Source organism: Pelobates fuscus, chromosome 11, assembly GCF_036172605.1.
Source record: "Pelobates fuscus isolate aPelFus1 chromosome 11, aPelFus1.pri, whole genome shotgun sequence".
NCBI lineage: Eukaryota > Metazoa > Chordata > Amphibia > Anura > Pelobatidae > Pelobates > Pelobates fuscus.
In genome coordinates this window covers 93787103-93815033 of record NC_086327.1, presented here as the reverse complement: position 1 = coordinate 93815033, position 27931 = coordinate 93787103, and the positions used below count along the sequence as shown (strand labels likewise).

Genomic DNA, 27931 nt, shown 5'->3' with positions numbered 1-27931 from the left:
GGGTCGGTACAGTTTGGAAGGTTTAGAATGGACCAGCCCATTCTGGTGAGCGTTTCCACTGCAAGTCAGACCTTTCAGGGCCATGCAGGGTTTAGAAAAAATGCTCTTCCTGTCCACCAATCAATGGATTGTATAGTAGCTCCACCCTAACCGAACCGTTCCATTTCCTATGGCCCTACATCTGAAGCAGGACCCTGAATGGATCGGTACGGATCGCTTGTATGGACTACTTTCATAATGGAAACACCCAAAATAGCAAACCGTACCGAACCGATCCGCTCAGCGGAAACGAGGCATAAGTGACTGGTCGGCACCTACAGGATAGAGAAAAGAAGTACATGTTTTCAGTGCTCAGTGTTTCATAACATCTACATAATCCCTTTTCCTCCTTCTCAATCTATGACTGACCTCCTGCCTTTCTGGGTAATTCTTCTCATTTACTTGTCCTTTGCTTCCCTTATCTGCAATCAAGCTTTCTTAGTACTACTGTCTTGAAAAGATCTGTAGATGATGTTTTACTAACGAATCAAGCAGGGTCGGATTTTTATAATGTGTGCTATGTGACTCTTTGCAAATAGACATAACCTTAAACAAAGTATTCAAGTACATACAAAATAACTGTTACTGTAATCAACTAAATGGAAGGTGGGCCATGACATAATATATGATACGTTTTAATACTCTTCATGTTGCTGAAATGGTTTTTGCTTCAAACGATGGATTCTTGTAACAATGACTGAATTCAACATAAGCACGTTAGGTTACACACATTTAATACTTAGATACAAATTGGCAACTCTTGCTTAGTTGTAAAAACACAAAAAAATACTTTTTGTTTTGTTTTTTTTCCTTATAGAAATCAAGTTCATCATTCTTTGGTTATGCCACCTAAAATAACAGGCAATAATGAAACAGTAGGACCTTTTGGCTACAGGAAAAAAAAAAAAAACTCTTAAAAATCTTTCTCCAAATAGCCACAGACTTTACTGTTTTATGATCCTTAAAGGACCACTTCCAGGATGTACTCCATCTCTTTGTCAAACCAATTTTTTACATGAATTGATGGTATCCCAGACACCTTTGACTTGGCCCCTCACTCGACCTACTGCTATTGCATAAGTTACATTAGCATTATTAATTCTGTCCATATTTGTCCTGCATTCATTTGCGGAGTACATCAGCTAAGCCAATGAATGCGTGAGCTGCAAATTAAGTAATGAGTTCAGGATTTCAAATACTGTTGTGACCCTACACAGTGACTGCAAAGCAACTAGTATTAGACTTGTGAATATCTATAGAGACATACACAGACAGGTGAAAGCATAGACCATGTTTTTGAAGCCTATATAATATAAATGGTGATATCATACGTAAATATATTATGGAGGGTGCTAATCTCAACCAGCCTTTCTTTTCTAAGAGTAGTGGAAGTGTACGTTCCGGTACAAATATCTTACTAATTTAGCTCTTTTCTGGAATAAATAAATGGTGGCAGCTGCAGTCCAGGACCTTAAACGTACACTGGGACATGTATTCCTCAGTGTTTCCCTGCGATTAAAGGAGTCCTAACTTTAACACTAAAACTTATACTTGTCCTAAATAATCAAGTAGGCTAAAAATACGACCATCTCTTAGTTAATTGTGATGTATTCAAACCTCCTCAAAGGCATTATTTTTCCATTACACAGCTCACCGTTCTAGACCTATTCTTTCTCTTGGCTTGATATTACTTAATGGCACACTTCTACCACAATACAACACATTAAAAATAACCCTGTGGAATATGTAGCTGAATACACAATCAAGAACAATGTATACCATCCTGAAACACACCGCAAGGTGTTTAAACTTTCTCTTGCGTGTATTTTGATGGAAATGTCTATAAAGAATGTATGCTAGGGTAATAAATAATATACTCATCTTTTCGTCATATCTAGTGGTATGGTTCTGAATCCTCACTTGTCAGTTTTCCTTTTGATCAAAAAAGGCTCAAGATTTGCTATATATGCATCAGTGGTAATGTCAACATGCTCCTGCTTTTAGAGCTATAGTTATATACACATGCTGGGACAAAAGCAACATTTGTCTTGAAAACTTTGAAAGAAACACACACAACATACTAGAACTCGGTAACTTTCAGAGAATGTTATTGTAAACCATCACAAACACAATACAACACAACACAAAAATAAAGATGATTAGCAATGTTCAATGCAACCCTCGTTCTTAGAGCACACACTGATCAATATTCTGTAGTAAATTCTACATGATACACACAGGCCAACATGGCTTTATAAAATGTTACTGCGTATCCTTTTGGGAAATGTTAATAAGTTAATAGCAGCATTGGATGAATGGAAATCAATTAATATAGTCACTTTTTGCTCTTATTAAATGAATAGACCTCAAGAACCTATTAACTGTATAGGAATATGGGCTGCACTTGATTAACAGAACTGGACACCATTCCTTGAAGATATACAGGAAAGCACCTACTGGTTACTGTATTGCTCTGTGCCGCAGGCTACACTGGCTGCTGGAATTATGAACAGAAGATTATGAAGATATGCCTCACTTAGACTTAAAAGTTGAACTATGTGACATGGTTAATGTATCTCTGTCACTCTCGGGGGTCTTTGCATATTTCGCAAACACCCCCGAAAATAATAGATCTGGTGGACACAGGGTGTCTGGTGGACACAGGGTGCTGGGGAAGGTAAGTTGTACTTATCTCAAGCTCCCACGTAGCCACCGCCATCTTCGTCCAGCAGGTCCTTGTCAGTTCATGGCGCTTCAGTTTCCAGAAGCCATGCCAGTGCTGTACTCTCTGGCATGCGTAAGAGTAAAAACTTAGGTCTGTGGAGGATCCCGTGATACTGAGGGGTCATCCATAGACAGAGCCTGAAACCCACAGCCATCATTTGTGACAGCTGCAAGGATTGGCTAAAGGAACCTTTTTAAACCTCAGGCTTGTCTGTAAAACAAAGTAGTTCCTACTAATGGTATCTTAGGATTGCAGTTAGAATTTCAATGAGGTTCCAATGCAGTCTTGATCAGTATTTCATAAAGAATATACCTTTATTAAATACTGAAAACTGCCAAATATGGTATACTTTTTTTGCTATAGGTTTTAAACCGTTTCTAAACATGTTTTAATATCAAATTCTATGGGAAAGACAAAATTTGACCTCAAACACAGTACAGTTCCAAGCTTAGAGATCTGACCACAAGTAGAAACATTTTGAAATAAGTTGTCTTAAAACAAATATGAAAACAATACTGATTTTTCAAATAAGGTATTGTCAGTTGTAGTATTGCAACGAGATTCAGGAAAGTTATCAAACCATACTAAAACATATTGATTATGTACCACAAGATAAAGCAAGAGCACTTCTGGCACCAATCAGCAAGCTCAGGGCTGGCATGTCCATATGGCTGCACAAGCAGCCGTCGTAGGGGGAACACTATGGGGGGAAGGAAAACTATGTGAGGGAGGTGATGGAACACTATGGAGGGGGGAGAAGGAACACTATGGGACAAGGGAGGGGGGGAAATAATGCTATGGGACAGGGAAGGGGGGGACACTAAAAAAGAGGGAAGGGTGTGGAACACTAGGAAGGGAGAGAGGAACATTAAGGGGGGGGGGCACTAAGGTACAGGGGAGGGGAGGGGAGGGGAGGGAAAATGAACACTGGGGTAGTGGGGGGACCACTAAAAGAGAAGGGAGAGGAACACTAAGATGGGGGGGAGGAGGAACATTAAGGGGAATGGGGGGCACTAAGAGACTGGTAAGGGGGAGGGAAGAGGAACACTAAGAGACAGGGGAGGGAGGGGAGAGTAACACTAAGGGACAGGGAAGGGAGAGGAGAGGAACACTAAGGGACAGGGGAGGGAGGGTAGAGGAGCACTAAGGGACAGGGAACGGAGGGGAGAGGAACACTAAGGGACATGGAGGGGAGAGGACCATCAAGGGACGGGGAGGGGAGAGGACAACTAATGGACATGGGAGGGGAGGAGAGAGGAACACTAAGGGACATGGAGGGGAGATTAGCATGGCACACAGGGGGGGCTGAGTGGGGAGAAAGACACAAAAAGGGACATTAAGGGGTGAGAAAGCCCACAAAGGGGCTGGGGATGAAAGCGCCACACAGAAGGGCATGTAAATGGAAATACAAAGGGGCTGGACTAAAAGAGACACAGAGGGGCTGGAGAAGGGGTTTAGTAAGAGATACACAAGGGAGGTATAAAACACACAATGGGGAAAAAATGGGGGATAAGACACCAAAGGAGGTAAGCCATTTAAAAAAGGGGATAAGAAACAAAAGGGGGGTTAAGAGGCACACAGGTTAAGATGCTTTGGGGGAGGAGGGGGCGGGCTCCAAAATAAACTTTGCCTGTGTACCCAAGAATACTTACACAGGCCCTGAGCAGGCTGTAGTGCTTATGGCGCTTGGACTGTTCCTTTAAAAATTAATTATAAGTAAATACATCTATCTGATTTCCTACAACTGCAGATTAGATTACATATGCATTGCTTAAAAATACAGAAAACAAATGGTAAATCAATTGTGCTTTACCATCAGATTTACTTAGTTGAATCAATACACTATACAATTAATTTCAATTAAATTAAAATAAATTTACCTTCATTTCTACAGCAGCAGATCCAATGAGGAGCAATGAATTCCCATCCCAAATGTCAATCTGGAGTGTTTGGAGAGCCAGGTAACGCAAAAACCAGCGCTGTTCTCCTGGCTTCAGGAACCCAGGATCAACCATGTATTTGAGCTGATATCCTGGTGATCCTTTAAAAAAAAAAAAAAAAAACGAAAAAAAAAATAAACACTTTTAATACAGATCTATATTAAACTCTCATTTTTATTCCTCTATGATCAGTCTTAGAAAAGTAAACACGGGTTTTTAAGTCAGTGAAAAATAATCCACTAAATATTATGTTTCAGATAAATTGAAAAATGTTGGTGTTAGTAGCTAAGTAACAACAATGCATCAATCATATGTTTTTCTTAAAGGGAAACTATAGTGCCAGGAAATCAAAGCAGTTTTCCTGGCACTGTGGCTCCCTATAGTGCCCCCTCACCCACACCCCACAGTGGAGAATGGGTTAAAAGCCGCTCTGTCACTTACCTGGGTCCAGCACTGATGTCCCTCTGCGCTTGCTCGGGTCAGCCTTCGCTGCTCCCCCCACCAACATCAGCCAGTGGGGGAGACCTAATGCGCATGCACAGCAATTATAATTTCCTCATAGGAAAGCATTATTCAATGTTTTCGTATGGAGATTCCGGTGATGCTGGAACCAAAAGTCGCCTAATGATCCGGAAGTCCCTCTAGTTGCTGACTGGTAGACAGCCACTACAGGAGGAGTTAACACTTAAAGGTAATTATTGCAGTATATAAAAAAAACTGCAATAATTACCTTTCCAGGGTTAAGGGTGCTGGGACACTGAACCCAGACCACTTCAATGAGCTAGTGTCGCTTTAAAGGTAAGGACATTTTCCAAAACTCAGTTCTGCACTACAAGAACCATCAGCTGCACAGAGCATGCAACTTCAGTCCAATCCCCATTATCCACAAGAAAATATGAACAAAATTCCTTCAAGATTTTTTTCTTTTAGGAATTGTACAGGAGGATTGGAGGAAGGCAGATGTTGTTCCTATATTGTGGGTATGCCAAGAGGTGGCCAGTAACCCTTCTTAGCGTCACCCGGGAGTTGGCTGGTTAGGGAACAATGGAGAAGGAGGGAACAATGGAGAAGGAGGCAGCAAGGGAGGTGTACTCTTCATGATCTTCCAGCTCCGCTTCTTCGCATGCCCTGCGGTAATGCCGGGAGCCAAGTTATGACGTCACTCTGGCCCCGGCATTACTAGACATCGCATGAGGAAGCAGTACTAGAAGAACACAAAGACTACACAAGCCCCATACTGGGCCCCAAGGAAATGATCCCCACTGAACCCCAGGGAAAGAATACACTCCAGTTCTCCCAAACGTAGGGAGGCTTGGTGGACACAAATACAAATGATAAAAAAAAAAATAATTTGTGAGTGTGTGTGAGAGAATGTGTATGTGTCTGTCACTAAGTGTCAAATCAGTGAGAGTGTCTGTCAGTGTGTGTCAAGTCAGTGAGTGTGTGTGCCGGTCAGTAAATGTGTGTGTCAGTAAGTTTCTGTCAGTGTGTGTCTCTCAGTAAGTGTGTCATTGACCTCTGTGTGTAAATGTGTGTGCCAGTTTCCAGTGTGTAAATGTGTGTGTCAGTGTCCTGAGTGTGTCTCAGTGTCATCTATGTCTGTAGATGTGTTTCTTTGTCGGTGTCATCTGTGTGTGTGTGTTTGTTTTCTCTGTGTGTAAATGTGTATGTAAGTGTCCCCTGGGTGCCCATGTATGTGTGTATGTGTCGGTGTCCTCTTTGTATGCGAATGTGTGTGTGTCAGTGTCCTTTGTGTATAACTGACTGTGTCAGTGTCTTGTGTGTGTAAATGTGTAAAATATTATGTGTGTATTATATTTTAATTTTGTGACTTTTAGACTTCATATTATTAGTTCATATACTCCTCCTTACATACACAATATTCACATGATGTCATATTTATTTAAAATAATATTCTTTTATAATCAGGTTTGTTCTCCAATATGGGATTAACGTAATTATCATTGTTTGGAATTTAAATAAATAGATATTACTTCCTTGATTCTTTTTTTTAGACCTGCAGGGGTACTTTGCAATAAAAGGTTGAGAAACACTGCTTCAACTCACACCGCTAAAACAAGATTCTAGATTATTTTTTTCTTCTCACAGATACAATCACTGTTGGACAAACACTTGCCTTTATTGATGGAACCATCCTTATTAATTTGCATTAAGACATGTGTTGAGGAATCAGTGGAAGCAATACTGGAAGGATTTAGTTTTAGGAGCTCTAGGCGAGCAGTGGTTACAGGTTGAAAACGATAAAACTGGAAAGTGAAGTAAATTGTTTGAGGCCATGTTGCAGATGTCTCAACTTCTTGCACCCTAACAGAAGGGAAACAATTGAGGTAATTATCTGTCTTTCATAGTGTACAATCTCATGCAAACAATTGTACACTTCCATTTTATTTCCCTCTGTTGTTTTATTTTAAAGCTAGATATAACAATGAGTAGAATACTAAAAAGCAAGATAGTATAATATAAAAAGTGAATCGTGTTCAAATAAATATAAAATAGAAGCTAGTAGGATATCAAATAATTGAATACAAGCAGGGAAGACATAATAGATGGCCATTGAAAGTTACCATGTAAACTGTGATGTAGCTGTATGGGAGACATATCTATTAATGAAAAGAATCGTGGGAGCCCATACATTATGACAAATATGTGGTTTTATCTTAATAACCTGGCAAGGTATCTGAGCAATAAATCATGTCAGTGATCTATGGAATTATTTAATATGAAATCACCTAACCGTATATCGAATGCAACCTCCGGTAAGTTGAAATGGAAGCATGGTATTCAGGGTGGATTTATAATACATCAAGGATCCTTTATATGTTACCACAATTTCATAGATTTACTAAATACACGGACTATAAAAATGTAGGATTTGAGGCTATGGAAAAAATATTTAAAGGAAAAAAAAAATTGCTCTTAAACATTAAACAGACACTCTAAGCACGGAAAACACTTCAGCTTGTTGATTAGAGTGCAAGGACACGGTCAGCATTATATAACCTTCAAATCATCATTTAAATGTTACTCAAAATTAAATTGCAGGCACTGCTGTGTGCGGAATACATTTTGTGTACTCCCACAACAGTGAGCATGGTTTCCCACAATGCACTGCAAGCAGCCACCTGCAAGGCATTATGGAAATGTCTTGCATAGTAGCTCGGCAAAGTTTATTGAAGAGGAAAAGAACAACTGATGTCACCTGAAAATCAGAACCGTGGCTTTCCACAGCTAAGCTGATAAGCTCCCAGTAATCCACTCTGCAGAATAGCAGAGAAAAGCTGTCTGATGTTACAGAATGCCCACTGTGCCCGGATGATGTGTAGGTGTGTTCAAAATATTTTATTCAACTTTTATATTTAAAAAAAAAAAAAGGAGCATTGCTGAATAGATTTAAAAAATGATCGATACAAATTACAAACAATTTTTAAAGTGCAATATAATGGTGTACAGAAATGTTATACTGACACAGATGCTTTAAAATAATTAATAAAGGGAATTCATACAAAGCCCCATGTGAAGCATCAACAGTAAAAGTGTAACTGGTCTCAAGTTCTAAATTAATACGATACACTATAAATCAACATTGTGTCTTTCATTGAAACTCAATTAACTTTTCCTGACACTGATTGATTAGTTTTCAGGCCATCAAGCTGCCAGAATTACATATGTATGAGAAACTCATTAGACACACACACACACATAACAAATATGACACTGTTTGTTTCACCTGCTGAATGCAAGAAACTGCAAAACAATTTCATTACATTGTAGATAATCAGCTTCTTCTCTCTGTGGATTGAAGTTCACCGGGCTTGACGGATCTAACACTTCTGCCACTTCATTATTGCAGTCTAAAATTTCTGGAAAGCCAATAGAATTAAGACGGGCTAATGCAGCTCGAGAAAGAATAGATGTAGAGCTGGGAGGGGAAAAAAAAACAAAAACAACATGAAAACCTTTACACTTTATCTTACGAACACACCAGCTTATCATGCAATTATTAAATAATTGCAAGAGATCATAAGAAGTGTCCACATAGGTCAAAGCACACTTATGTCACAAATGGGAATTCCCTTTGCATTAGTCTTAGAGTAGATATATCGAGTAGAAAAACTTCACGTGATGCCTCCTGAATTTGAACTTTGATAAATTCAGTGCTAAATGGTTCCATGGTGATTTTCCATTTCAGTTCCAATGAAGGGAAAAAAAACTTGTAAGGAAAGTTAGGATGTCTCAAGGTAATAAAGTTTCCATGGGTAGTACCACTTTTACAAGAAACAGCAATAAGGAAATACTTGGGTTACGAACTGTGGTTTGTAACTTTTTTTTTTTTTTCTTTAACAGAGACCAAAATTATGTACATAGCAGTAACTCTGTGAACCATTCTTTGAGTGTAAAATAAGCTCAGTGAGCCATTTAAAAACTAAATAATAAAATATATGCTAAAGTAAATCACATTTGTTACTTCCTGATGTTAAAGGGATCTTCATTACACTGGAGAAAGGCAGAGATACGTCAGTAAACACTTTATTATAAGCATTGCCTGGGGCCTGATCAATACGATGTCCCTGTTGAAACCATTGGGAATCCAATAAAATAGCAATTTTAGTTTTCATTCCAGAGGATAAATACCATAAATATCACCGTTCTTAAATATAGGCAGGTATGAAGCAGTCCCATTGAGCCCTCTTAGAACTAAATTGCTGTCTATCTCAGCTCTCAATAGTTCTATGTTTGGGAGGTCTTCGAGCACAGGACTAGACAGCATACCTAATACTGTTGATGAACGAAGACATAATCAGTTTTAAAGGAACACTTCACATACCTAAAGCACTTCAGCTTGCTGAAATACTGTATTGTGAAGATTGTATCATCTTTTTTTCATTTTACAAAAATTGCAGATTTCTAAATAAACCTTCTACACCTTACTATTACTGCCAGGTAAGTAAGTGAAACAAAACTCAAGTGGCAGGCAATTGCCAAGAGCACATACCTTACTCTCAATGAGCAAGTCTGTGATTGGACTTGGTCTGGGCAGGGGAAGAAGGGGAGGGCTTGCAAAGGCTGCAGACAACAGATCTGCAGCTTTCGCAAGCTGTTTAAGATGGGAAAATGCATTATTAAACGCAGGCAAGCTTTATTTGGGGGTATATCTATTAAAAAGTGTTTTTTAATTTTGTTTTGAAATTGGGAAGTGGACTGGCCCTTATGTATTGTTCCGTTTTGATTCCATCTCTGTCAAAATGATCGGGAAGCAGTAATACTTCAACAAGTTAGCTAAGGCTTATAATAAATCAAAACCTTTTAAACAACCAATCACGATACTCCATAAGCAGAAACTGTTCTCTATACATTTTATGATAAGAGTACCCTAGTCTTCCTGTGTCTATGAAATGCTCAATAGACAGCAGGGAGCAAGATGGTCTAAACTGAGAACTGAGCAGAGACCTACTGAAGGGCAAGCTATTTGAGCTATTGCTGTTCTCAATATCTTCTTCTACCCTATTTTTTTTTTGCTCGCCTTAAATTAAAAAAAGTATTTCAGCCATGGACCCCTATCTCTGTGTACCTGGATGATTTCCAGATATACCTCACTGATGAGGCCTAACAAGACTGAAACAATCAATTGGGTTTGCTGGTTTTCTAGTGCAGAGGGAGCCAAACTGCATTTTGGATCTGGTCCACCCTTTTGTCTGATATTTAAATTGCTTATGTTCTCTCTGTAATGGCACAAGGTGAGCTAAAACCAGCTTGCGAACTGAGCGGGGACCAACCAAACGGCAAGCTACTTGAGCTGTTGTCCATTCTCAGTATTCTCTTGCATTCTCTTGCATTCTGTTATTTGCTAGACATACTCTATGCGTCATTTATTTCATTGTGTACTATTTAGTATATACTGGACAAATGGAAGAATGAACTGGTATCCACTGTTATTCAGTTTGAAATAAAATAAACTATTCTGAAATCTTAGATCTTAATAACTTTTGTAACTGACTCAGTTCATTACAATGTCTCTAAAATGCAAGAATAATATAACAGAATGATAATATGTAGAGACAAGGAACAGACTGCATGACTCAGACTTTCTGGCATTCTGTTTTAAAACACATGGTGGATGCTATTTACGGTTCAATAACAGCCACACACGGGTTTTTATATATATTTCATGTTCCAAAGACACAGACTAGAATCAATTTGTTATACAAATCAGCAATTACATACACGATATTAAGAAAACACACGTTTTTAAAGCAGATAAGACTGCAAATTCCAAGCATATTTTAATGATGTGTCCTATTTTTAAGTTATTGTTATGTAAACAATATGCATACTTACCTTAAGGTCTTTATTTTGAAGATCATCCAAAGCACTGTAAGAATTCTAAAAGTACACTATAGGCCAGAGACCACTCAATGAAGTGGCCTGAATGCCATGTCCTCCCCCCCCCCCCCCCCCCCCATTTCATCCCTGCAGCTGAAACATTGCCATTGTGCAATCTGGTCCTTAATACCATATGCTAGTACTGATTGTACGGATTATTTTGGATTTTCAGCTCTATACTGAAAGGCCACCTTATGTTTCTGACAATCCCGTATATCAACTCAGAAACTTGCATCAATTGTCAGAAACACTTATCAAAATGTATGCACAAGCATTATCTTGTCCCCAGATAGTAGGATGCTTGCATCAGTCGTGGAGCTGTTCACTAGTTGAGACGCACCTGTATCAATTTCTCAACAGCCTGGTTCATGTAGGCACAGCATCATTATCCCAAGGTAACACTCAAGGTTTGTTGGCCTTGATCATTCATAAATGATACGAGCTTCTACCAATACACATTTTTATCTATTATTAGTTAGTGTCCTGTTTGACCACTGTGTCTACACAAGACTGACACATGCAATGCAAGGGCCTGACCCAATTTAAACACACCTATCTTCCTTTGACAAGAAAATAAACATACCTCCCAGTCTGCGTTCCCAGTGCAACAATAGGAGCATGGACTGGAGAAAAAAGCAGTTCTTGTAAATGGTCACCACTAGACAAATCCTGGTTAGTTTGACTCATTTCAGCTTCAAGATGTGCTATACCACTCACATATGGGAATTCCTATGGAAAAAAACACAATTTAATATTATTTAAAGAGAGACATGTTGCAGTAAAGTAATATACACTACTAGAATAATAACCCATGATACTTGACATTTTTTATGTAGTGATTCAATGCAATACAGCAGTATATACACATACAAATATATAGTTTGCTAAATGTGGTACATTGGTGTTGCTGCAGGCATATGGAATGTATGATAATATACTGTACATAAATCCCCATTATTTTTGCCAAGCCAGGTGATTAAAAAAAAAAGCAACTACGTTTTGTGAGCTTTGGAGTTGGTGCTTAGTAAGTGTGTGCGATATTGTATGTTACTTACACACACATAAACACATGTATATATACGCACGCACGCACGCACGCACACAACAGACACATGAGGATTATCCTGTAACTTATGATTTGACCTTGTTATTTAGGTGCACACAATATTTGTTTTTGGGATGGAAGCATTACATGATTTCTCTATGAGTCAGTCTCCATCAACCCACGCACTGGCACTTGGGTTATCAAAGTCTTGAAGATACACAGCAGCACATGATATAACTCCCAATGGTGGAAGGTGGTGACTCTCTCTAAACGCTCTCCTTATAACCCAGCCTCAAACATTTAGTTTGTTGTTTCTTGTATTTGCTACTGGACTGTTACAGCTTCTCTGTTTAGATAGACAACTTGCAAAATGTGTTTTAGCCCTCGTATATTATTCATATGTTGACTGGCACAGTGTTTAGTGTTTTTTGCAGCACCAATGTTATTATCGTGCAATTAGAATTACAAATAAGAGGTTGTAATTCTTAATTGAAATGCCTGCTCTCTCCCGATGGCCCCTCGATGGGTGCCTGAATGGGTGGTATGAATGATTGTGTTTTGTTAATTTGTGTACTTATTAGACTATATGAATAATTGTATTATAGTAATAGTATCTTTAATGTAAGCTTTTCAATTTTATATCCATGTTCTAAAATTGCTGATGTATTAGAGTTGCTTACTTTGTTGTTATTTGTACCTGTGAACATTGTAATAAAGATGAAGAAACAAACTTAACCTCAATAAAGTACAGATTGACATAAAAAAATTGATACATCTGATAAGTATTTGAAGCTGTAAGGCTTAGCAATGAGAGATAAGCACACACTTTCACATTACACCTCCTGCCTAGTTAAATGTACTGGAGGAATACCAAAGAAAGTTTGGATGTTCCAAGTGATACAGTGGGACCTTCTACAATTCTACAATTTCTACAATGTCATACCCTTCAACCCATATTGATGCATTGGATTTAGTCTTGTTTATGTGGCTAATAATTGTGTTTGCCAGAAAAATAAACCTTCAAGGGGTAAAAAAAAATGATAACTGCATAGAATCTAACAGAGTGTGTCTGGAGTGGTACTCTTATTGCAGTTATTTACACATTAGATGACACTGCACTATGCCAATGTGGTGACAAACAGCTGCGCTGAGTAACCCCGGTGTATAGTCTTACATGGGCTACATATAATGAGGGACTGCAGAATTGCTGGGAACACACTGGAGTCAATATATAATAACAATGATTTAGAAACTCATAAGGATTAAACTAAATCAATACATGGTAAACTATAAATAGAAAATATAGGTATACATTTTCACAGACATATTTGTGTGGACCTTTGCGCAATCAATGATGGTATGTTCCATAAAACTTTTTAAGGTGTTTATGTAACATTATGGTCCATGGTTTTGCCAATTAGGAATACATTAATTGGACATGCAATTTAACTACTAGTGAACTGTTATTGGTTCACAGAAGCCATATTTATTTTTTGCATCAACATATTTGGTGGAAGACGCATCAAATGGCCATGTTTGTAAAATAATGTCTCGTTCTGCCAAAGTATTTCAGAGAAGAAAATCTTTAAATATTTGTTTCCACCCCAATATGGGCATTAAGCCATGTAACAAATAAGTTGGCATGAATATATATCGAACATATGCCTGAGCATAACATCTTACAGCAAGGGTCACATCTGTAATATATCTGGTTGTGGAGAAGCTTTTTGAATAAAGTCCAAAATCAGCCATGTAAATAAATTTGGCCAGCTGACAAAGTGGAATGTGGCTCCAAATTCAATATAATAGTGTCATTCATAGTTATTTAAAGTTTTACTCCAGCAATTTTCATTCTATAGTCTGATAAAAATGCATTTTTTTTATATTTATGAACAATTCGTTATAGCAAAGCACAGGACTGACCATCTTCTCATGAACAAAAATGAATATAAGTAATAAGGTTGTTACTACACCTTCTATACTATGAGCTCCATTGAGAATGAGACTCATCTTGTTAAGTAATAACTAGTCATAAACATTGTCATATAGTTTGTTTTTAGATGCATACATTTGCATGTGTATCATTACCAGTCAGGTGTTAGTAACTCACAGTCTCTCAATACCCTTCTCAGTGGTCTGACGTGTTCCCAGATTGCACCGCTGCAATCTGTAATGAATGCGGCAGTGAGGCTCATTTTCCTGTCCACTCGCACCTCCCACGCCTCCCCGCTCTGTCAGTCCCTGCATTGACTTCCAGTTAGATATAGGGCTCAATTTAAAATTCTGGTGCTTGCTTACAAGTCTCTACATAATGCTGCTCCAACCTACCTAGCCTCCCTAATACACAAGTATGTCCCGTCGAGGCCCCTACATTCTGCCACTCTGTCCCGTTGAGGCCCCTACATCCTCAGTCTGTACTCCAACCTCTAATGCTCGCCTCCAAGATTTCTCCAGGGCTGCACCTCTTCTGTGGAACTCCCTTCCCTTCTCCATAAGACTTTCACCCAGTCTCCACTCATTCAAAAAAATATTGAAAACCCACTTCAAGAAAGCATATCAATTAAACTGTTAGCAGGTTTTTATCCCCCACCCCCCATGACTCCTATCCTGCAACTGTCAAAATTACCTATTAAGCCCTTAGTGAATACTTTTCTAACAACCTACTTCGTACCCCTACTTTTACCCTTTGTGTCACTATACCCCACACCCTTGTTATGGATAAAATGCCTATTTATTCTGTGTTCACTGTGAAAAAAACTGGCTGCTAGAGTAAAAGCTTCCCTTCCCCCCTCTGTGTGCTCAGTAACTATTTCTTCTGCAAATTCATCCCATCCTGCTACCTTCCCCCCTTCCCATCGAGCAAGCCTCGTGTAACAAATTCCTGTGTTAAAGGAACAGTTTCCTTTACTAACTCCTCCCCCACTTCCTTTGTGCAACTAAAAACTCTATAGAAACATGCCACGTGTAGTAAAATGGAGCTGGAATAGGGCTGGGATACAAAGAAATGTCATGTGATGATGCTGGGGTCACGCCCAGTAGGGTGGGTTTAGACAAGACCTCTTAGACTGTTAACCAATTGTTGAATGGATACTGTATGTTAACTGTGACTCTGTACATGACATATTTCTGCTTTAAAAGGGGCTCCCACTCCGGGGAATAAAGGATTCCTCAGGTTTTTTACTAATCAGAAACTTTGTCTCCGGTGTGAATTACTTCTAGGAAGAGCGTGCACGCATTAATTAATCAATTTGGAAGGAGTAGATAGACAAATAATCAAAGTTTTCTTTGATCTAAATCACCCTCTAGAATGTAAGCTCATTGAGCAGGGCCCTCCAGCTCTCTGTTCCTGTACGTCCAGTTGTCTGGTTACAATTACACGTCTGTTAGTCCACCCATTGTACAGCGCTATGGAATCGGATGGCGCTATATAAATAATAAAATAATAATAATAACAAATAAACTATTACAGCAATGTGATGCAATGGGAACTAAGAGATGTCAGGACTGGATAAGGGCGAAAGAGATACAGTAAAGCAAACCAAGTCAAGGCAGAATACAGTATGATGAATTCTTGCCAGTTAGGCCATGTACAAGGCAATGAATCTATGAATGTATGTAGCCTAATTGCCTTGTGCGTCCAAAGTGTCGAGAAGAACCGTTCCATGTCATGTGGAGAAAGTAAGCACACAAGGGTTTCACGCAGACCTGCCCATGTGTATCTGCCACAGAACCGTTTGAAAACATTGCAATAAGGCAATTTGAATTTGAAAAATATAGCAAAAATAATAAAAATCTGAGAAAATAGAAAGGATGCTTCCCAGCAACTTTATTGCTAGGCCATCAAAAAAACAAAAAAAAAACAAAGACAGAAATAAAAACCAGCATGTATCAATGGCCATAGTTCACACTGCAAAGAAAGAATGAACAGAAATAAAAAAAAGTAGTTACATTTCTTTGAGAGAAACTTGGAATTCTGTGGCAGATGTCTTTTTTGATTACATTTTATTTACAGGCAAAGTGATACACAGAAAAACAAACAGTTTTCATTGTTCCACATGTGAAAACAAGTTTGAGTCAATCATTCATGTTGAAAAACCAATCTTTGAAAGCACATGGCATTAAAAATTAGCTTGTTTTAAATTGCTAATTGCTTTCTAGGGAGCCATTTTATTCGAATTACCTAACTAATTAAACTCACTAAATGTTATACCATTATAAGCACGTCATGGGAAGCTAACCACATACAATTATGGTGAGCTAATCTACTTTGTTTTGTATTTCATTCCCCTCTAAAATTTATACAAATAATAGTCTCAAAGACATACAGGCTATACGTTTTGTTGGGCACAACTCTAAACATCAGAACATTTTCAAATGTGAGTTAAACACGTCAGTATGATGTCTCTTGGTGTCTACTGATAAAGCATGGGTGTTTGCCTGATATTACCCTTAAATATAGGTTGTCTGCTAGTTACCAAAGTTTAACTTGTCATTTATTTCTAATTTCGTGCAGTTCAAATCGGCTCATTAATTGGTCTTGACCATCCAATCCTGGGACTCTATAATTTAACAGAAAGCCTATAGAAAGCTATAAGTCACACAGTGTTTAGAAGTAGATATTAGCTACTGAAGAACTAGTTTTTTTTAGATGGTTGAAAAGCAAAACCTAATTTGCCTTTTCCGTATAAGACCATATTTTTTCTCCATGACTTTATTTACAGATAATGTAGGCATTATATAAAGATACACGGGTGGTGGCATGTACTGTGCTGTGATGATGTAGATACCCTGTGGAAATACTTAAGCAGAATCTGTGATGAAGATAAATTTAATTGTATACATTGTCAGTAGAACACACAATAGTGCTAACTTTCAATTTGAAATAATTCATGCTAACTTCACACCATTGTTAAAAAAAAATGCTGCACTAAGACTTTGCTTAACCCCTTAAGGACACATGACATGTGTGACATGTCATGATTCCCTTTTATTCCAGAAGTCTGGTCCTTAAGGGGTTAAGGTAATGATAAATATCTTTTGGTTCTTTACAAGTAGCACAAACCTGTGATGTTCTTCATGATTCTAAAGGATTTAAAGGTGGAAAATGTAAAAAAAAATTAAAGGAATACTGTTTTCAAAAATACCCAACAAACCTTATAGTGATTTTGTTTTTAAACAAAACAATCTATGATGCGATTAATTCAGACGTAAATACCCGGGACATACCCTCTGGAAAGCCACAGGAACTGTAGCACAAACAATGCAACTGGTAAACAAAAGAACATTTCCAATTCTTTTATAGAATTTCATCTTGAGTAAAAAATATGTTAAAAAACTATTTGTGGTTAAAGGTTTACTGAATTCATACAGGGAGAAGATTTTACAGTGGGAAAAGTAGAATAGATTTTTTTTTTAGCTTTTCATTGTAAGTGATGTACTAGTCCAGTTATGATGACTCATCTTTTGGAATTAGTAAATTATTGGTTAAGTTATAGTGAAGCTTGAAATGGAAATAGCATATTTAGCATATTCATAGACATTAACTGTTTTGTGCAATTGTACATCCAGAGTTAGAGCATATTGCCAAGGATTAAATCTCCAACAAACTGCAAACAATGTAAATATGTTTATTTATTACACATTATACCAGGAACATTTTTCCTGCTTTCACAGATGCCCTGGATGAATAATAGCTGCTATAATTTATTAGCAACTTAAATATATGATGCCAAGTGAAACTATGTTTTTAATCCTGTTAGTCTCTCCAACTAATTTTTGCTGTAAATATATTGCACACAGTCAGAAGAATCTGATTTAAGTTCCTTAAGTATTAATTCCACTTCTTTGCACATATGCATAAATATACAAAAACGTGCCGCTTATTACGGCACAACTATAAATATAAAATGTACATTTATTATGCCACATATTGCATGCATATAACCATCCATTCTTTTAAAGTTATAGGGAGTTTCATTTCCATAATAATGATATTCTGCATAGAACACATTTAGGGGTTTAAATACATTATCCAGTAATCACAATGCATCAGCTAGGGATATAATGAGTGATGAGGTCTCCAAATCAGGCAATTAGTAGAATATAACAAACATCACATTTTTGTTGGCCAGTTTCACAGCAATATTGTGGTCATGCAAATACTGCTTTTGACATTAGGGGGACCTGGATTCTCCTAAGTCTTGAAAATGTGGATTAAAGTCTGTACATTTTGTGAGTGCTGATTTGGATGAAAACATACATTTTCATGCCAGGAAGATGACTTGTTTAACTAGACAGCTTTAAGTTCGAGATGGCTTCATGGATATACATATGCACTAAGCAGCATTATTATTACATATGTTTACATTACCTAAATTCCTAAAGAGTACCTGTCATGCCCCAAAAAACTTGTGATCATTAGATTAGATTTCAATAGACAAGTTTTTGTAATGAATATAAACAAATATTTGTTACTTATGTAAATTATATAGTGTTTTATGCTGTGTATATGCTCCTTTGAATTATTTAATTTCCAGGAATCCTTGTCAGAAACTTTTCCTGGCAATTTCCTTTTTTGCTAACTTATGAAACAGAACATGAGCACGCTGAAGTGGTTATGGTGCTATGCCCTGGCGCCGCCACTCTGTTGTAAGGAGTCAATCTGCTTTAGAACAATCTGACTGCTTACCTGGTGTAAGCTGTTCCCTAATTCCATTAGAGCTGGGTCGGAATCTCTCTTCACTGAGCTAATCCTGGTGGTGCTATTATTATTATTATTATGTTGTTATTTATATCGCGCCAACATATTCCATAGCGCTTTGCAGTGGGTTGACGAACAGACATGTAGTTGTAACCAGACAAGTTGGACACACAGGAACAGAGGGGTTGAAGCCCCTGCTCAATGAGCTTACATGCTAGGGGGAGTGGGGTAAAGTGACAAAAGGGTCAGAGTAAGGGTCTATACAACCTAATTCATGATGGAATGTTTTGCTCTACTGAGTTATTTGAAGGTACATAGCTTTGCCTACAGTCTGCAAAGCAGTAGTGAGTGCTATTAATTTTCTAAATACATACACAAACTGAATTCTTTGCACACTCTGACATGTTTGCTTCAGTTCTTTTTATATTCATATACGGCCAGAGCGCACAAAGAAATCAATGTGTTGCATAATTTATTGGTGTAGAGCGGAATGTTTCTAAGATTTTAAAATGCATGGGGAAAACAATATAAAGCATAGAAAATAAATAAATGAGCTAGATAAGATCACGTGTGTAGATTAAACAAAGGAGTATGAAGGTGTAATAAAATAAAACAAATAAATACAAATTAAATCTAATTTCAAACCAATAAAGTGATCATAATTTATCAATAGTACAATTAGTTTATGTAGCAAAATAAAAAAGGAAATGCATTTTGTTAGCTCCAATAATGTCCTCAACACTGACAAGGACCAAACTAAAAAGAAGGAAAAAAAAAAGACACGTTCTGTCTCGAGTTCTCAAACAATTCCATTAAGTTAAGTGAATGACATGTCACTCTAAGTCTCCATATGGGTTATTTATAATTAAACCAAACGCTTTTGACTGTCACCTCACATGATCTTTTGAAATAGTGTCCCGAGTAGAAACAAAACGAGGTTAACTGGATAATACATGTTTTTGCGCACTTACCACTTCATTTGTTTTTTTCCTCCTCTTTTTGCTTCAAATCTAGCAGTTATGATTTTTTTTTATATTTAACAATATTCTTTTTTCCTCTTACTATTTTTTTTTTTTAACAATTTAAATGAGGTTTTACTTAATTAAGCTGAAAGAAGACAAGCCTCATACATAAAGTTACTAAAAAAAACAAAACAGATACACATGTTGCATCATATTATATCAACGTATGTCTCTAGATTTTGGGCACGATATTTGGGAGTGATGCTATGATTACTAAATAGATAAGTGGATTACAATAAAACTCTCTCCACAGAGCTTCAAATGAATTGCCCAGCTGGTGGATTTAATGGTGGTGGGTGCCACTGATTCAATCCTTTTGTGTTTGTCAGTCTAGGTACCAGACATACTCAGGGCTTTCTCTCTATCCCTCTCTCATTCTTTAATCTGCTGGAACAACCAGTAGGCAGTGCATGCATTTTATAGTTTGGGTTAATAGTGTACCCTGACTAGGAATTGTGAACAATATCTGATTTAACACTTTTCTTGTAATATTTATATACACTTTTTCCTGCTAAAGTTTGTTCATGTAAAACAACCCTGCAAATACCCCTTTCCACAAGATTTTATGTAATGTACAAACAATTATAAGCCAGTCAAGAGAAGCAGTCAATATATTTTTTATTAAGTATGCTATCAGAAAGCTTACTTACCGCATGAGAATTTTGGTAGGCCATCGGAGAAGGCATGAGCTGGCTTGGGACTAGCTGCTGGGATATTTTAGATGAATGACTTATTGTTGGATAACGTGATGATGTACTCAACTGGGACATTGACAACTGGAATATAAACAACAAATGAGAACAGAATCTCTTCAGCACGTTAGGATGTTTCATGTTAGAACGGCATGGAACCTCCTTTAGTTTTCATATGAACAGGGTTACATCGCTGCTCACACTGCAGAGACCCAGGTATCAATTGATACCTCGGACTCCCTTCTGTCAGCTGGGGCTCAAAGTGGGCAATGTATATTACCCGTTATATACCTTTAAATAATTGCTGTTGAGCATTTTAACTGTCCCCAATCTAATGTCTGGGCTGGGGAAAGGACCAATCAGAAGCTTCAGACTCACTTGGACTAGTAGGAGAAAGCAGGCATACTATAGCAGAGCCTGCTTGCCACTTCCGTTAGCTCAGTGAAGTTCATGGTAGGAGGAAGAAAACCTCCCTGGCTGTTTGATTGACAGTCAAGGAGGTAATAATTGACTTAGAAAAGTGCCCATTTCTCATAGAAGTAAGCATTTTTTTTAAAGTGCAATTAAGATGGGATACTCATCACATGTAAAGCATTTCAGCAAGCTGATATGCTTTAGGGGTGTAAAGTGGTCCTTTAAAGGATTAATGTGTCTAAGTTAATAATTCATACTTTTTCACAACATTAGAAAATACATTGAAAAAAATATAAATATTTTATCAGCTAAACGTGGTGATAATGGAGTGACATATGAAATGAGCAAATAAAATAGGCAGTAACAAATAGAAGAATTGAGGGAACATGGGTAGATGTAAGACATTTTAAATGACTTCTCATTCAGGAAGTCTCATATCTAGGAACACCTTCACCAAGGGTCAAATAATAAGCTGATGAAGGCAATAGCACAGACACATTATTATTACTGCTGAAACTAACATCAGCACGGTTTCGTCCATAAAATCCATATGGGTAAGCACTGAAGCAGTGCTTTGCTATGGGGAGGGCCTAATGCACTCACAGTGCTCCCGTGCATGCGCATTAGGATGACGTCCGAGGAGGCAGAGCAATGATCAAGCACTGAGGGGCATTGGTTCTGGAATCGAGTGAGTACATAAAGGTTTTTTTTTTTTTAACCCTTTATGGGCAAAAGGGGGAGAACAGAGGGCACTATAGTGTTAGCCTTGTATGCTGTTGTGTCATTTGGTGTGAAGGCAGGTACCTGGTATTGGATCCTCCAGTCCAGGGCCCAATACTGTGTGTGGAAGAAGTCTGAAGGAAGTATATATATATAAATTTACTTTTACTCCTTGTAGATTGTAAGCGTGTTTGATCAGGCCCTTTTTAACCCTTTTTATAACTGTCCAGAGCTGCCAAATAGGTTGGTTCTATATAAATGCTAAGAATAAATATAATAATAATGCTTTGTGGTCAACCGATTCCGTTTGTCTAACTGTTTCAGGAAATCCACCATGTTCACTCAATGCTTAAAATATAGCGTAAAATAAACATTTATCGATGTATCGATAGTCCTTTTGACAAACAACTGAAATAGGTTCATATTATTGCATTTTATATAAAAACACTGCTTTTCTGTAGACTCACCGCAGGTCCTAACTGAGACTCTTGAAGGGAAACATGGTTCTGAGACACCATCTTTGCTGCAAGATGAAAGGAGAATATTATTAGTATTATAGTAGTTTCTTTGTCGGTCTATTCTATAGTGGTGAGAAAGAAAAAAAATATTGTATACACTGAACTTTTTGTAAAGGATTACGTATTACTTGAACAAAAATACTATTTATACACTATATTATTTCTTGCTTTGTAAGAACGGCAGGCTACTCCAGTTGTCACTTATGATTTATATAATTAAATATTTTGGACTGCACAAGTTCCTTTCTCACTTATAGCGTAAATGCCGAACACTCAGAGAGAAATAAAAGAGCAAGCAAAAAGACTAGCAACTATCAGAAAATAGATAAAACGTAATTCATCTCAAGGAGAAAGGGGGAAAAAGAAGGACGCAGTGGATATACAATGGATAATGAAAAAAATGAGTATCTTAATGTTTGTAAAAGGAAACCCAAAATGATGCACAACAACAAAACAGATTTTATATATATATATATATATAATATATACACACAGACTAATCCTTGCGCTCAAGCTATACTTGTTCCTAAAGTGCCAGGTGCAAAAGCCAGGGCTTCAATGATAAAAAATCCAAAATGTAGGCTGCACTCACGGTCTTCTTTAAAATCCAATAAATGTATTTCCACAAGATTAAAATGATTATATATATACACACGTGAATACAGCACTCACCCTACCGGTCTTGTCCTTGCCTGGGTGATAATTACTTATGCCAAAATATAAATATCAAGGAAGGTGCACTCACAGGACTTTGAAAATAAATCTTGAAGTTTTATTGTGCAGTTACACACCAGAAAATGTGTCAACGTTTCAGTCCTCTATGGGACTTTCCTCAAGAATATATATATATATATATATATATATATACATACATACATACATACATATACACACATACACACACACACACACACACACAACACGCTGCATATATACAGGGTTATAGAGAAATTCATAAAACACTTGACCATCTGATATATATATATATATATATATATATATATATATATATATATATTTGTCAAACTACTCAAAGAGAGTTTGACAGAAAGCTGGTTGATAGCACTCATACACCCATTGCACCATAAACACCACATGAGGTAAAGTCACCCCTCTAACCAGGGCCAGATTAACACAGGGGCTGATGGAACTGCAGCTCCAGGCCCATGCCTATGGAATAGGTCCATTGGTTTAAAAAAACAAAACAAAACTGTTTTACTACTCTTCACATGCTCTTGGAAACTTAAGAGGGATGTAGGGGAAAAAACTGGTGTGGACTGGCTGACAATAAAATTAGTTAGGGTAAAGCTGACTTTGTGCACTATGCAAATGCTCTTGCTGCTTCAGTCTCTAACATTGTGGCATGTTCCCTTTTTTCTACAGCCACTACATACATTTGTTCTCTCTCCCAGACCTTATAAGATGAGTTTCTGGGGGGGAGGAGCTTAACCTCGAGCCGGAGCGGTCGCCATCTCCCGACGCTCCATCCCCAACACGACTTACCCCACCTGTGAGCATAGAAACACCGGCTCAACCCGAGGGGTCCACCAAGAGCCGTCCTATGCCATTCCTACAAGCAGCCAAAGCGAAACGCCAAAAGCGGAGACCTGGGGCCTACAGACCTCACACAGGCCTGGACCTGTTGGCGCTGTTTCACGGCCTTGAACCCCAAGCCGACTCAGACACTGAGGCTTACCTGCCCACCCCGTCACCCATCCAGACACCAACTATGGGGCACCGGACACAGAGGCAGAATCAAGAGGCACCCTGAGGATCCAGAGACAATGGGTCCATGCTCCAGCGGCAGCCACTGACAAAAATGGCGGCAAAGGAACCTGAGCCCATGCAGGCCGGCGCAGATGGGCTGCAGCCTGACTCGGCCCCAGACCAGGTACCTCACCCTGCGGGTGACACGGAGGGATCAGCCGCGGTCACACAACGCGACTTCCGCAACCTGGTCTCAGAGATAAAAGGCATATTAGCAGCCGATGTGGCAGGGATAAAGGCCGACCTACAAGCGGTAAATGACAGGGTGGCTGTGTCAGGGGGCGACATCACCGACCTCCGTAGGGATCTGTCGGCCCTATCGGACACGTTTTCCACCATGCACACGACCCAACAAGCCCTGGCACTCCACTTCACAGCACTGGATGACAGGTCAAGACGCAACCACCTTAAAATAAGGGGTATACCCGACCCGATAACACCAGACGAACTCCCACATTATCTCCGGAGGCTGGTGGCCTCGGTGCTCCCGCCAAGCCAGGCGAAGAAGCTTTCCCTGGACGGAACCTACCGCCTGCCGATACCGGGCAACACCCGGGTGTCGGGGACGAGAGACGTCATAGTCCGCTGCTCTACCGCGCAAGATAAGCAAATCCTGCTAACAGCACTACGGGGCAAGACACCGCTAGCATTTGAAGGCTCCACACTCTCCTTCTATCGAGATCTTACCAGGTCAACTCTGCAATGGAGAAGATCTCTGAATCCTGTTACCAGCCAGCTGCGAACAGCGGGCATGGAATATCACTGGAGATCACCCAGGTTCCTTGTGGTATCTCACGAAGGGACGATACATAAAATATCTACTCCAGCAGAAGCACCGCAATTTCTACGGAAACTGGGCTTAATGGCCCCGAAGACAACCCCTGCTCAACGATCCAATCTGCAGGCACGGGACCCGCAGAGCACCGTCCCCTTCACCTCAGGGAGGCCGCAGACCCCCTCATCAGGGACTTGAATATAGAGGACATTGATAATCACGAAGATGCAGTTCGAACTCTTTGTGGTTAGTGCTATAGCGCACACAGTCTTTCTAACAATTTTTTCTAACAAGTTTTATTACCCGTGACATGGACTACTGTCCACCCTGGTCCAGAAAGTTTAAAGGAGCCTAAACACCCTAAAACCCGTAGTGAGAAGCTCTGGCTCTCAGAGGCCTGAGTGACCACCCATATGTGATGGGGTGCACTCCTATGATTAAATCTCCCCCGCCCCCCCCCCCCCGTTGCCCCCTAGGTTAGGGGTACATTTAGAAGGCAGTTGAACCACTCGCCGTACCCGTGGTCACGAATCCGTAAATGCTGACTAAGCTGCTGCTCTCCCTAAGCCATATTTACCTCCTGACACAATGTCAATGTATGGTTGTTGCTTGTTACTCTTTTAACCCGATTGTCTTATCAAGACATATGTTGTCTCATGTAATGTATTATGCACCCTACCCCTCTTTATTTTTGTACCCAACCAAACGTTGACATAACAAAAAGAAAACCTTCAATAAAAATTGATTGACAAAAAAAAGATGAGTTTCTGCCGGCTAGTAAGAAGGTTAGAAGAGGAGTGGACCAATGAGTGCTTAGAAAGCGTAGAGCTAGCGTATCATTAGACTCATTTATGACAAGCTCAGGGTGAGGTCTGCACAGTATGCCCTTGGTTGGTCATCCTGCATGATTGGCAGGCTGGCTGGCTGGTGTGCATTCACGCCAGGCTGACCATCTAATTCTTCATGGAGACACGTCCTCTTTTTGGTTATGTTTGTCCCTTTGGGCGGTTCTGGTTACGTGATTCACATCAGTGGCCCACCCTTTTACCGGCCCACCAAAATCCTGCGTCACCGGACAGTGCTGTTAGGGGATATGGATTTACTTGATAGATGAAAGCAAGTGATTAGCATAAGGTATGTGCTTTCTGATAGCTATTTACTGTGAGTTACCCTCCAGCACCACTTCCAACAGATACATGATGCTTTGGAGGTGTCACAAACGTGGGCTAATGGCCCAGCCGAGACAGTGGAGAGTGTGGAAGTGAAAGGGTTAATGACACCAGACCCCTGGTTACCTGTTGCTAGTCCCAGCAACCACTAAATTAACCCCTGCAATCTCTTCAATACTAACACCATAGTACACACTTTACTGCCACCACCAACACTTTATATCCGGGCGTCTTATGTTACCCCACACACAGTAGAATTATAGTATCACAACCTTACTTGACTGATCAGACCTATATAATTAACCCTTTTGGTAACGTGTTTACCTGAGCTTTCCTCAGAAGAGTGAGCTCATAGAGAACAAAGACACAAGCTGATTAAGTAAACATTTAATCTGACAAAAAGGATTCACAGTGCTGTGTACAAAAATACAGAAATAAATGCCATACAGAAACACAGATAACAAATTGCAAAACAGTCCATAAAATAAAATAGGAGAAAACACAAGAAATCCTTGAATATATTTACCCCTTATATATAATTCTTGGGAGATTTAGATGTTACAGGTCTCCAAAAAAAAAGAACTCTCCGCCTGGATAATCCCACATTCCTGGGTGGATCAGAGGGGTTTGGCCTGGCAGTTTATTGCCCACTCCATATTTTCCTAACGTATGTTGTCCTTTGAAGAACCCAAAGTCAAAGCATATGCACCAATACCTTTTACGATGCCCTATGTCCAACTCTGGTGATGGTTATCTAGTAGTTTTATGGCCTAGGACTGGTGTAAGCGTACAATAAATGTTATCCCAATGTTTACAAAAACAACTCATAACATATATCAAATGCCAACTCATGCTTTGGCATGACAGGAGGTATAACTGGTTTAGTGTATTCTGTCGATAAAATTCCGTAATTAGGTCCATCATAATTGTCAGCACCAGGCCCAATTGGGCCGTAATCTGGCCCTGCCTCTAACAGTAAGTCACCATTACAATGATAAGATCAGTATGGTACAGGTAGACAGCAGTAGATGGGTGAGCTGTTCACACAAACTGAGTGGTGATAGAGATAAGTTTAAAACAAGTAGCACTTGTATTTTTAAACAGAGACCGGCAAATTGCAACAGCTACATTGAAGAGGAATGTGGCAGTTGAGATAGTCTAGAGGTAAGAAATAGATTTAAGGATGATTTTAAAGAATACTCTGTTAATTAGTTTAGAACCCCACATAAACTGTATGTGGCAATTACAGGGAGTGCAGAATTATTAGGCAAGTTGTATTTTTGAGGATTAATTTTATTATTGAACAACAACCATGTTCTCAATGAACCCAAAAAACTCATTAATATCAAAGCTGAATATTTTTGGAAGTAGTTTTTAGTTTGTTTTTAGTTATAGCTATTTTAGGGGGATATCTGTGTGTGCAGGTGACTATTACTGTGCATAATTATTAGGCAACTTAACAAAAAACAAATATATACCCATTTCAATTATTTATTTTTACCAGTGAAACCAATATAACATCTCAACATTCACAAATATACATTTCTTACATTCAAAAACATAACAAAAACAAATCAGTGACCAATATAGCCACCTTTCTTTGCAAGGACACTCAAAAGCCTGCCATCCATGGATTCTGTCAGTGTTTGGATCTGTTCACCATCAACATTGCGTGCAGCAGCAACCACAGCCTCCCAGACACTGTTCAGAGAGGTGTACTGTTTTCCCTCCTTGTAAATCTCACATTTGATGATGGACCACAGGTTCTCAATGGGGTTCAGATCAGGTGAACAAGGAGGCCATGTCATTAGACTTCTTTTATACCCTTTCTTGCCAGCCACGCTGTGGAGTACTTGGACGCGTGTGATGGAGCATTGTCCTGCATGAAAATCATGTTTTTCTTGAAGGATGCAGACTTCTTCCTGTACCACTGCTTGAAGAAGGTGTCTTCCAGAAACTGGGAGTTGAGCTTGACTCCATCCTCAACCCGAAAAGGCCCCACA

The 27931-nt window shown here is 38.9% G+C and overlaps 1 protein-coding gene across 1 annotated transcript in view; it reads right to left on the bottom strand.

The window, feature by feature from the left end:
• The window catches only part of NPHP4 (nephrocystin 4), a 311285-nt gene that overhangs the window by 90539 nt on the left and 192815 nt on the right, over nt 1-27931 (bottom strand). The window contains exons 11-16 of the mRNA XM_063435987.1: nt 22167-22222; nt 20524-20649; nt 11690-11835; nt 8453-8644; nt 6842-7029; nt 4645-4805 (exon numbers count right to left, since the gene is read on the bottom strand). Of these exons, the coding sequence (XP_063292057.1) occupies nt 4645-4805; nt 6842-7029; nt 8453-8644; nt 11690-11835; nt 20524-20649; nt 22167-22222 (869 nt within the window). The remainder of the gene's footprint in view (nt 1-4644; nt 4806-6841; nt 7030-8452; nt 8645-11689; nt 11836-20523; nt 20650-22166; nt 22223-27931) is intronic.